This window comes from Botryllus schlosseri, chromosome 5 (genome assembly GCF_051294905.1).
Source record: "Botryllus schlosseri isolate E-star chromosome 5, Bs_hap1, whole genome shotgun sequence".
In the NCBI taxonomy this organism is placed as follows: domain Eukaryota; kingdom Metazoa; phylum Chordata; class Ascidiacea; order Stolidobranchia; family Styelidae; genus Botryllus; species Botryllus schlosseri.
Window position 1 is genome coordinate 17,241,375 of NC_137240.1, and position 12,884 is coordinate 17,254,258.

Genomic DNA, 12,884 nt, shown 5'->3' on the forward strand with positions numbered 1-12,884 from the left:
TCGATGAGGCTGATATTACACTGCCGACTACTATGCCCGTCGAGACGTAGGCTATATATACCAGGGGTGGACAAATTGCGGCTCTTTCAACCTTTGATTGCGGCTCTTTAATGATTGCACAATGCACATCCGTTTCGCCATTTTACTAGAGAGGTTTATTCTGATTATATATTGATGCATGATGTAATAGCAATAAGCGTATCATTTCCGTGTTGTTCCATTCATTTTACGGTTTACGCAATACTTGAAAATATGTAGGGGAAGGTGGCACTACAGGGTTTTAAATCTGCAATTGAACTCTCGAATCGAGTTCACATAAACGTTTCACGTGCAATAATGGATGCCTGGCCATCAATCAATGATAAATCCTTGTATTCAACAATGAAGTTGATAAATAATCACGCCAGCTTAGCTAACAATAATTTCAGGACTAGCAGTGGTGGATACGGCTATTCCATTTGTGTTCTAAAGGCGGGGCTTGGCCACGAAAATGTCGGCGAGATTACCGAGCTGAAATATTCCTAAAATTCTCATCAGCATTTGAAGGAATTGCTCCGCACTGCTTGGACGTCATATCATCCTGATTCCAAATGCACTACAGTCCAGGTGGATTTCTATAGTATCACCACACAATAATAAACTCCATAGCCTATATTTCATTGTGACGTTGTCAATTCGTATGTTTGAATTTTTGTGTTGCGGCTCTAAGCTAAGATTTTTGACATGCGGCTCGCGAATGAAGCCGGTCTGCCCACCCCTGGCATACCTGTACATACCATAGCAGAGTACTATAACGGCCGCAGTGTGTAAGATCGGTTCGATTATGGCTCCGCGTCTACCAAAGGGTCTACGTAGACTGCGTAACGTAATATTTGCTGCAGCAATAGTTGATCAAAATACTCGAATCGTGAAGTACCGTCACAGTTCTGTATTCTGTACTACAAAATCAGCAGAGAGAATTTATATATACAAGAGTGGCGCAGGAAACAGTCTGAAAATATGACGACCAGAAGTATTATAGAGAAGATAAAATGGACAATTGGACATTCAATGGCAGAATAACACGAGGTAGGTCATGTTGCACCAGCACGTATAGGCGCGAAGTCACGCCTATGCACTGCCGCTATATTGGAACTTTGTGCTGTAACGCATACGTTAATTTTGTTCAACATGTGTCACGTCAATGGATGATTTATCAGGATGTTCATTTTCCACCGGTAACATAGGAGCTTCTATTTCGAGGATACCGTTTCTTGTGAAGGCAGATGACAGATTTTTCTTGTCAACGCCTCCCGGTATTGGATAAGATCGTTTCACTTCACGAAAACTGTAGGAATAGGATCCCTCTTCGTCCTCTTTCTCTTCTCGTTTCGCTTCGACGATAACATTTTCGCCTTCAACTTTGACCTTGATGTCTTCCGGACCGAAGCTTCGCATTGCCAACTTCAAGTTAAATTTTGTCGGGGTCTTCTTCGACGATTGCTCGTCCATCTGTCTGTCTCCGAACATTCTTTGAAATATCTCATCAAGTTGCGTCAACAAAAGGGGTACTTCTGCATCCATATTTGCTTGAGGCATCCGGATTCTGTGGCATGGATATTCCGTATAACGACACAGCGGTCTTCCCAAGGATAATGAATACATCTTCACTGCTTCTTCCAGCTGCTATTATAGTTGTCGTATAATATCTCAGATTGCGAATGATGAAGTGTGTCTTTTCACCGTGTATTTATACAGCGCGAGAAAACAATCGAATGTTCTCTTGTAGTCGATTTATTGCGACCACATTACTTAAAAACAAGCATCAACATTGCGAGTTTTCGGGAAGATTCTCGAAATCATCGGTCATCTAGCGCCACCTTACGGTATATTTTTATCCAAATGAAGATTTAAACTGTCATTATGAACTTAACGTACTGTCAAATATTCACTGTAAGGCCACGCGGGTTTAATATACGAAACCTAAATGTTTTTCATCAATTTTTTGTCGTTGTAGGCGTACACATAATTCTTCGATCTAGTAAGCTAGGCAATTTTGAGGCAGAGATATGTGGTTCGTAAAACTTCCGAAATAACATTTGTAGGATATATCAATGGCCATCTGAAATTCCGATAACGAGTAGTATTTAACAGTATCAATATCGATATTGCTTATGGACGTTGAATCATTCGCCATCTCTTCCGGAATAATCGAGCGCTTACTCAAAGGATATCAACAACGATAATTTCGTCGCGATTTACACGGCCGACATAATCTAATTAAAGGTGTAAAACAAGATTAACATTCGAAAATGCCCAATATTAGTCGATAGATGTTCTAGAATCTGGAATTCGGAGATTTTACTATGCTTGTTAGTTGCGAGATTTACCTGGTACGGTTCCATCAAATCGAGGAGTGATTGCTGCTGATGATGTCAGCTGGTAAGAGCCAGATTCTTCGAGAAGATTCGCGATTCGCGTATGCTTCGAAATCAATCCCCGATAGTGAGGTTTATTCTACTTAGCCCTGATCTTCATAATGATTTCAGATGTTCCAAAGATATAAAGTAAGGAGAAATATATTACAATTCGATTTCAGTTACTTAACGAACCTCGCATCGTTGCCCGAAAGACTGCTTTGAGATCGAAGAAACCGACACGGGTGGTCTCACGTGTACGCCTTCAACAGCAAATACTTCCATAAATACACTGTCTCGTTCTATATCTCGAATGCACATGTTCTTGGAATGAATATTTGACACGAAATATGTCGATAGCGAAAGTTAAAAACGTTATTAACGAAACTGCTGTCACTGTAACTTGATGAAACTGTACCGCTAGTAGGTGATAAAGAGTCACAAATTTCGAGAATCTTCCAGAAACTTCGAAATGTTGATGTCGCATCCTGGGTGACTTGGGTCATGTGGTCGCAATAAATCGGTGACCGGAGAACATTCCGGAAATTTGTCGCATTGTATAAATATACGGTGAACAATTTCAGAGATTATACGACTACGGGAGCATTCGAAAGAAGCAGTGAAGATGTATTCATTATCCTTGGGAAGACCGCTATGTTGCTACGCGGAATATCCAGCTGTATGCCACAGGATTCGGGTTCCACAAAGAATTATTGATACAGAAGTACCCGTTATCTTGACTCATCTTGATGAGATGGAGGTGGAAAGAATGTTTGGAGATAGAAAATCAGACGAGGGAGCTTATAAGAAAGCTTCAAGAAAGTTTGACTTGAAGCTGACAATGCGAAATTTCCGTCCGGAAGATATCAAGGTCAGAGTTGAAGGCGACAGCGTGATCGTCGAAGCGAAACGAGAAGAGAAAGACGAAAAAGACGGATCCTATTCCTACAGTTTTCGTGAAGTGAAACGATCTTATCCAATACCGGAAGGTGTCGACAAGAATAACCTTTCATCTGCGTTTACAAGAAACAGTATCCTCGAAATTGAAGCTCCTATGTTACCAGTCGAAGATGAATGTCCTGATAAATCAACGATCGACGTAACGCATGTCAAAGAGAGTTGACATATTCCGCATTATCCTATATTTGAATACTATTAATTTGCAACAGACTTCATGCGCTGATAAATTTCTCCTAGTGTTATCACAAGTGTCTGCGCTATAGCGTGTGGACTACTCATTCAGCCTTGTAGATATCCTTCGTTTGTATACTTCCGATATCTGTTTTGCTGTTATACTTTTACGAGATATAAAGCCCTTACGAGTACATTTGTTCAATACTCTACATGTACGACTGAGTACTTAGTAATCTGTGATGCTCCGTGGAGTGAACCGAGGATATTTTACACCGGGCTGGTTACACCCTACCATATTATTCGTCTAAGAAGCATTCGGACAGGGTTGTAATTAGGGTCGCATTTCAAACAAATGGTGTTTTAAAACACTTTGTTTAAAACATGTTTTAAACAGTGTATGAAAAAAGGCTTTTTGAAAAAAAAATTGTGTTTTTTTTAAATTGTAAAATTATGCCATAACTGTGTAAATACTTTCCAAAAAACATGTTGTAAGAGCCTACGGACAGTTATCACCCGATATTGCCGACGTATATCGATATGGAATGGTTGGAACCCTCAAAATAGTCGGTTCAAGATTATTAGCGCAGATATTTCGTCAAAGGAGCTATATTTACCCTATATTTTCAATTATCATTGTCAATCCACTATGACGTCACACTTGAAAATTCGTGACGTCATGGCTTTGAAAAATAAACATGTTTTAAATTAGGACCTTGTTTTAAACATGTTTGTTTTAAATTGATTTTTGTTTTAAATGCAACCCTAGTTGTAATGACTCGAGTCAAAAAATTTTCGTTGACTCGACTAGACTCGAGACATTTTCTTTAAAATGGAAAATTACTCGACTCGGCACATTCTAAGTGACTTATTCTAGTCTCGTATATATCAGTACCGATAATTGAAAAATATACTCATATCTAGTCTTTTATCCGTTTGAATGAATATGTTTAAAGAGGGAAAATTGAGCATATTATGAAGCTGAGGCCTTCGATGAGTTTTACAGAAGTGACTTGGACCTAACTTGAACTCGATACTGAACAGTAAACACTACGACTTGGACTCGGACTCGAGTCTTGACACTACGACTCGGACGCGACTCGTTATTCCCTGTCTAGAACCGGGATTTGACTCGGTATTGAATTGAAAATTACTCCACTTAACTCGAGTTAAAACTATAAAAGTCAAATTGACTTGTGACTCGGAACCTTGTGACTATAGACTACAACCCTGCATTCCGATCACGCATGCTCAAATCTTGTGCGTACGTAGAAGTGTATAGTATAACTAATTAGCAGTCTAAATGATCCATGTAATATGATTTCATATTGTAAGGTTCATATATAGATAGAAACACACATGAAAAACATGTTGCAACGGCCCATCTGTGCATTTGCATTTTAAATACAACCATTACCAATGTAAAGCCGAATACTAATCATCAGAAGTCATTGCCGTAAGAAAAACACACGCCTGACACGTGGTGTAAACTCTGCTGGTAAATCGTTTTAGTTCGTGGTTCTATAGAACCTGTAAAAATAACGTGTCATCAGTAGTTTCGAATGCAGGCCATTCCGGTGTCCAGTGTGACTATTATTGATTGAAAGAATGCAACGCAATCAACAAATATTTACATACGATTGTGATGAGTAACAAAAATGTACGTTCGTCCTTTCATAAGGATAAGGATATATAGGACAAGGATATATATACGTTCAAAATCTCATGAAACTATGAGATGAGAAGGGGCTGAAGCGCCCATCAATGTAACACTTATACATTTGCCTCCACATACCACTGTACTATGTTAAAATGTGACATGCAAGCAATTTGAATATATAGTATCAAATCGTACACTATATCCTTCCTTTGCCTAAAGATCTATAGGCCAGCTTATCCAGAGGAGGTCAGAAACGAAATAGGTCTAATTTTCGGAGTATACTCAACTACCAACTGCGTACTTATACTACTTACTCATGTGGTTATGTATGCTTCCAATTCTAATTGGGCAGTTTTAGGCAAAACTACTCGATTCGAATTGGATTCGAAAAGTATAAAGTAGCTTTGGGATAAGTTTGCATCGTCAAAAGAATCACGCGTGACATTGCTACCACAGTATATACTTTCCAATATTATACCTATTTCTAGGGTTGGGCAAATTCGAGTACCTGAGTGATTCGATTCTGAATCACGTATTTTGCTTCGAGTCGAGTCGAGTATTTGAGTATCACTCATTATGACGTCATGACAGAATGGAATATGTCAAAGTTCAAATAGGTACCCTTTTATGCCACCACAAAGAATATAATGCCTGTTATCCATCACATTAACCATGCTTAGTATTTTTTCAACCATACCGATTTCATTGCACTTTGTGACAATGTTGTGGAATGACCATGACTTCAGAAATGTGGTATTTCCAGTAATGTTCGTAGCTTTGTACTGGTACTTCATATACCCTGTTTTGTATGCTGCGGTACGGCCAATCAAGACTTCATGGCTTCCACAGTGGAGAATAGTATCGACGCCATTATTTTTATCGATAAATTAACTTTCAGTGGTGAGGTGCGTATAATTTCAGTAATCGAAGAATTCGTCTTTTACTACTCGACTCGAATCATTAAAATTAATACTCGATTCAGATTCGAGTACTCAAATCATTGTGCCCAGCAGCCTTACCTATTTCTAGCGTCAGCACTAGTAATTTTGCGTTTGTCTCGAACAGGAATCTTTCAATCGTATAAATAGCCATCCATCGATAAACTGCCAAAAGTATGCGAAGCCGTGACCAACTCTACTATTCCTCAATGTAGTTGAAACGAGTATTTTGAATCGCTACTTTTACTTCTGCATGAGTAGAAAGGTACGGCTATAATTCTGCTCGAGTATCAACGCTGCCCATTTTTTCCACACCTGACCCTCTGATCGTATCAGACAGCAATGCCACGCGTTCTCCAATATACATTATAACGCAGAGCTAATGTTTATTGATGTTATTAATGAATGATGTGATATCTGATTCCAGAAGTTTGCGTTGCGCATTCACTGCTTATATCTTTCTTCCGACGTACGTGACAGCCTGCATTGTAGACACAGAGACCACGACACGACAAAGCTTCGTTACCGTTTTAACGGAATGCTATCTTTATCAATCCAACATGAATTCGAAATATGAATATATGTATGAAATCGTTATAAAACACGCACATATATATTCCAACGTATGCGAGAGTATAACAGCATGGCTGTTCTTATCCGGTGTTTCTTGGGGATTCGATATATTCCGAGACAATGCGGAGCGATATGTCTCCATCTACAATCCTTTTGTCGGATACCATGTTACTGATTCACAAAATGGCTTAATGAAGATATTCGATTACGTACGTGTATACATGATATACATGCTCAGCTGATTTAATGCGCGAAAGCCGCATTGCTCAGCGGCAGAAGTGGTAAATCACGACGCTAAGAAGTCTTTATCATTTGTGCAGCCCGGCTCCTGACACTTTCAATGTGAGCCACTTGTTGACTTGGCACGGCGCTGTCCAAGACATGCTGTGGAATATTTCCGCCCATATCCACATTTAGGTACAGAGTGAGCTTGCACTTGTTTCGATTTTCCCTGTATCTGCTCACAGCATAGCCGCCCGGGTAATTCCGAGCTCTCACGTACGCAACAGTTGGTGGCCGACTTGGGTGATCGACGCTCCCGGAATAAATCCAAGACACTTGGTCAAAATCCTCGCCGGGGGAACTATTGACATACTCCTTGCAGAAATACAAGAATACGAATTCGCGAGGAGATATAAAGCCTTCAGCAGCCGAGTGAGTAATTATTTGCCCAATCATTAATTCATCGGACAGCTTTTCCAGACATTGGTAATGCTTGATGTTCTTGTCCCAATCAAGCCGTTCTTCTGTAGTTGCAGGTAGCTTCATGGCATTATAGACAATATCATGTGGCATGTCGATATCGCACTCGAACTTGTACAAATGCCCGGCGAAGTGCGGCGACTCTCTATACCACACAGCTACGCCTTTGATGGACTCCATTGCCGTCCATCCCTGTTGATTGTGATATTGTAAAACTTCGGATTCAATCTTTGTCGCCTGTACGTTGTAGGACGACATGATGCATCGGTCAGCTCCGTTACTTTTACCGAATAACACGCAGTGTTCAACTCTCTATTACAGTGCTTTCCAACCTTTTGGAATGCCGTCCGAACTTTTCTTGCAATAAAACTTTCATTCGCACAAACCAACCGAAAATTGTTATACATAAAAAGATGAAGATAGTTATCAATATGGATATGGAACAAATAGACTAATATAACTTGGGCGAGGAGTCACTAACACGGGGCCCGCAAGGTAATATTTTCGGCCCGCGACCTGATTTGAAATTTCGGAAGAACGCATAGTAAAGCATTTTAAAATGCGGAAATTGATCTCAGTTCAGACATATTGTTGTTGTTGTTCAAAGTAAGCTATTCTCCTGTGCCCAATATCACTATTCATCACTAGCTGATATGGATTAGCGATGGTAATATCGTTCCATTGAGGAAGAATTTGCTGATATTAATGGGCATATTGCCTTGACGTACAGTGGCCCACCACTGCCAAGACCGAGGCGCTCAGAAAACGACTACGGCTCCCCAGAAGATCAAGCTTTACGAGTAGATAGTTTTCCAGCAAGTACCGTGTCTAGCTAGCCCCGACATCGATTCTTTAATCTAGGGATGGCCAATCTGCGACAGTAGATAAAGAATTATGCGGTTGCCGACACTTAATTCGATTAGGATGTGTTGGCAGACGTCAATATGAAAAATTGAATTTACGAATTGACTCCCTGATTAATGAGAGGTTCTTCGATTTTAAGATGGCATTGTCCTTTGTAATATGAGCCTCACCGCAGCTCAGATGCGAACAGCGTAGGAAAATGATGCCCCCAATAAAGAAATACGAACTTTAATCGTGTCCTCTTCATAACGAAGGATATTTGTTTTTGGTATGTGTACGTTTGGGCGAATCCAATATCTTTCCACTATACCGACAATCCTGATGGGAGGTCAAGAAATAACAGCTTGCAATGATGCGGACTGATAGCAATTGGTCCACCCAAAGATGCAGCACAGAATTATTAACTTCCCTGAATTTTCGAAGACATCCCCTATATCAACGCTACCAATGAATCGGAACACATGGGCCGAGAAAGGTCAAATATGTGATAACAATATGTGAAACTATGCTGATATTAATGACGAAATTCACTCATTCACACTAGAAAGTGAATCCCTGTGGGTATTCAGAACATGACTACTCACGAGTTCCCTGCACATAGTAAGCCGATATGAGTAATTGGATTAGTCCGGAGTCCACTGGCAATGGAAAATTGGATATCGACAGTTTAACGAGGGTATTTGGCCTCCAGTTAGTTCATTACGACTATGTACCGGAATGCGGCCGTAGGCTACATTCGTAATCGAAATGCGGCCATGAATATTAAAAAGGATTGCCTACGCTTCTTTAGTAGCTGAAGAGTGTTGTCAGGTATCGCGCGCAGCTCAGTTCAAAATTGAATGAAAGTGATGATCATGATGTTTTTGGTTGTGTTTGTATTTCTTCAATAAAGTATGATTTCTTTTGTGGTAACTATGCTCGTCACCCATGTTAGAGAGCACACTAGCATTGTACTAACATAGAGTTATCAAAACGTGGTTGTTGAACTGCGTTGCCTATTTTCATCTCGATATAGAAGTCGTGCGGCCCGCGACCTCTACGAATTTTGAAAATTGACTCGCGACCCGTTTTGAGTTGACGACTCCTGGCTTGGGCCATCAAGTTTCTCATTAAAAAGACAACTCTTTTTCTTCGTTTGGATTTCAACTATATAATGCACTAAAACCCTTCTCGGGAAAATATGTTGTTGGGTTTGTTCGAGAACGTCTACCAGTGCTTGGATGGCCAGGTCCTCATAATAACAATCCAGCGCAGCTTTCAAAAATGCAACGTATGTTCACCGAGTGAAAAATGCTTGCTGGTAGAAATTGTTTTTAAGAGATGACACAAAGGTTGCGGAGGCTCCAGTTCCTTCAAAGAGTGAAAAACCCACTTGTTTGTATTGAGGTTTCCTGTTTCTGCCTGATGGCATGGAAAATAAGCTCCAAAACGATCAAAGAGAGTAGCCACATTATAGCTCGTTACACCTTGTGATACGTTGCTACAACTTGTGTTCTGCTATTCTCTGTCTCATGAGTGAGAAGAGCAAAGAAAGTCACGATACCTTGTGTTCGGCTTTTTAGCTCAATCTAACATGAAAGTTCATAACAGCCCGATAACCTTAAATCAGCTTCTTAGACCACGACGAAAATCCGAGTTTTTGTGGCATGTCGCGACCCGAGCCTCACAAATGAAGCGGACCGGTATAATTTCAAAAGCTATTTGGCGGACCATTGGACCTTTAAAAAAATGAAATCAACCCAAAATGTATGCAGTAATAGTGAAGTAACCAAACTATTAGGATTTCGACTATTGGTACTTGTACTTGAAAATGCGTCCAGAAACTGCACTAAAAGCGAGGAAAACTAGTATATTCAAAATGAAAACCATTCGATGTCACCCAACAGAGTTATAAAAAGTGGGTTTACTAACACAATGAAACTGAAATTCTGCAGCAAGAACACCTTCTGTCATCTTTTGCTTGCTCGCATATTCGCAGCACAGCGGCGACATGACCGCGCCTTTGCACAGCTCGGCCACGTACACTGGATTCTCTTCGCTACTATACTTTATATACGCGATTGCATGATATACACGTTTTTCTACGATTATTGGTAGATACAACGACAGCTACAACCGTTGTCTCAGTACGCGTTCCACATGTTTCACGAAAGCTGTGTACAACGAAACTCAAACTCTATGTAAACGACGGATCAATTATTATCTATGGAACCTGGAACCGAGACGATTCACCTTGACAGCGACCTGAATTGCGGAAATGCGCTAAAAACGCAGATCACCCTTTACTCAATCTTGTCGAGGTAACAGAATTCTTGAAGTCAACCTATCACCTTGACAGGACTATGCCGGATAAAAAACGCCCATCGATTCTTGACCATTGCGGCAGACAACTTCCTGCTTTACGTTACCCACCCACGCAGCCGAGAATCTTACTCTCACGGAACCTAGCGACACGACTTGCGAAACATATAGAGCGGCAGAACTGAGCTCGTGCGAAGATGACGACGTGCTGTGCCAATAACGCTCGAAGATGAATCTACGCATAGATATTCCGATAAACTTTTTCCAGTGTACTTATCGAACGATTCTGTGCCGTATCTGCTGATATACTTTTGTCCGTGACGATAGCTGTGTATCAAGTTATTTTTTCATGTGCATTGTCCGTTTTCCCGCTGCCTCGAGTGTAGTGCTATGCAGACATGCTCAATGCTTATTTATGGTATCGTTAGTTGACGCATTTAGTCACGATTTGACCTTGCATATTGTAAAACTACTTTAATGTTCATCATGATTCATCACGCGATCTGATTGCACTAACTTCGACTATGTTGGCAGGTTATGACGTTATGTCGTATGCCCACAAGCTTTCGCAGCCTACCTAGCCTCCTTGTGTGCCATAAGATTGGACAACGCGGGCAGCCACGCAATTCTTAATAAATGTCACTCCTCAGCAGTTACTCTGTCAATTATATTTTCTTGCCATCAGAGTTTGCATAATATGTATGACAGTTTAATCTGTTACTTCGGTGATTTGGTCAATTGCTCTACGATAGTTTCGGTTACGCCGGTGAATCGAAACGCTCTTTCTCTGAGCTGGGTTGGATCCCAGACAGCTTACATTGAACCGAAATCTCATGTCCCGAACGATTTAAATAATTACTCACACGTTTTATTGTGGGTAGATGGTCAATTGGTCATATATGGTCCCCGTAGGTCACTCGATCCGGTTTATTCTGTTCCTCGCGCAGTTATGATACGCATTGAAAAGGTTTTTACAATTTAAACGAATAAGAGTCCATGTGACGCCTCAATCGATAGGCCAATAGGCCGATAGACCGACTTCCCATCCTGCGCCTCAACGAATTGACGCTATACCACAAACTGATAATTCACGAACGAGCTCTGTGTCAGCCCGCGGACGTATTGTATCATTGGTACCCCACGTCACTTGAATGATTTCATGCTGTCAACAGTATTTAAAATGGATATTTAGTGTTACTCAATTCACTTCTACGTTATCACTTGTATTTTGCGCTCAAATAGGCCTATTCGTCCGTCTATATGCAATGTATAGCAGTGTCCATTATTGCGCCTTTGACATTGTAAATTGTATTTTTGTCACTGAGCGCAAATTTCATCCTTAGCTTTACCACCATATACTCACCTCAATCTAGTTCCGATTGGTTGTGAGAGTTGTATTCAAATGTGTTTTGTCACTCTTTATGATCACTTCTACCATCACCGTATCCTGCCAGTCGAGTACTCCACACGATAACCAACTCGTTATCTGTATAACCTAAAGCTTTACCAACAGGGGGCCCTTGTAACGTACCTTGTTTAATTGAATTGAATGTTCCGACATCGCAACTTCAATAGGTGCAAGACATCCAAAGTACACTGTCCCAGATATGGTCAAAGTAGTCAAGAAAGCTACTCAAGTAGAAGTAAAAGTAGCGACGAAAAAATCTACTCAAGTACGAGTAGAAGTACTTCTTACATAAGCAACCTAAAACTACGTCAAGTAGAAGTAGAATTGACTGACTTTAAATCTACTCAAGTAAGTAAGTAGTTGCAAAAACTATCGTAAAGCGTTCGCATGGACTGTCAAAAGCTGCATATGGAACTATACGGAAGGTGCAATGAACTTGATTCATATTGATGCATCTCAGAAGTTGTCAATTTTTGACAGAATAAGCAGTCGTCCACGTCATGGGATGTAAATGATAGTATTGATATGGAAATGCGATACTGATTTAAATGTTGAAACTACGTGAAAACAGCGCCGAAATTCCTTCGGCTATCTTTCTTATTGGCGGATTAAACTACTTCTACTTGACAAACTGAAAATAGCGAAAAGTAAGTAAGTAAGTAAGTAAGTAAAATATTACGAAATAAAAGTAGAAATAGATCTACTTGAGTACTTCGAAAAAGTAGAAGTACTTCATTACTGACCACCTCTGCACTTTACAGCCTGTATAGAAAAAGTCCTTCCTGCACTTCTCTGTAGAACTCCATTCACCAAAAATTGTTTGCAGCTGACCCAGAATGATTATATTATTCTCTACATTACTGGAACTAAACCCCAATCACACAGTTGATGCCCGGATTAGATCATTTTGT

At 40.4% G+C, this 12,884-nt stretch overlaps 3 protein-coding genes across 3 annotated transcripts in view; 1 reads left to right on the forward strand and 2 right to left on the reverse strand.

Moving 5' to 3' along the window:
- Positions 1–908: 908 nt before the first annotated feature.
- On the reverse strand, positions 909–1,715 carry LOC145439818 (body wall muscle protein HR-29-like). Its single transcript, XM_080317462.1, has one exon. The coding sequence runs from the start codon at positions 1,642–1,644 to the stop codon at positions 1,156–1,158; it is 489 nt and encodes a 162-aa protein (XP_080173588.1). The 5' UTR covers positions 1,645–1,715; the 3' UTR covers positions 909–1,155.
- Positions 1,716–2,973: 1,258 nt separating this feature from the next.
- Positions 2,974–3,721, forward strand: LOC145439816 (body wall muscle protein HR-29-like). Its single transcript, XM_080317460.1, has one exon. It carries the CDS (start codon positions 3,022–3,024, stop codon positions 3,517–3,519), a length of 498 nt encoding a protein of 165 aa, XP_080173586.1. The 5' UTR covers positions 2,974–3,021; the 3' UTR covers positions 3,520–3,721.
- A 2,922-nt stretch (positions 3,722–6,643) lies between these two features.
- LOC145439811 (stAR-related lipid transfer protein 5-like) overlaps positions 6,644–12,884 on the reverse strand; it is a 304,908-nt gene continuing 298,667 nt past the window's right edge. Inside the window, exon 2 of the mRNA XM_080317453.1 lies at positions 6,644–7,769. Within this exon, the coding sequence (XP_080173579.1) occupies positions 6,993–7,658 (666 nt within the window). The 5' untranslated portion in view covers positions 7,659–7,769 and the 3' untranslated portion in view covers positions 6,644–6,992. The remainder of the gene's footprint in view (positions 7,770–12,884) is intronic.

What these genes read in the sequence shown, in the direction of transcription:
- LOC145439818 (XM_080317462.1), bottom strand. Translation starts at nt 1,644, where the DNA reads ATGTATTCATTATCCTTGGGAAGACCGCTGTGTCGTTATACGGAATAT.
- LOC145439816 (XM_080317460.1), top strand. Translation starts at nt 3,022, where the DNA reads ATGTATTCATTATCCTTGGGAAGACCGCTATGTTGCTACGCGGAATAT.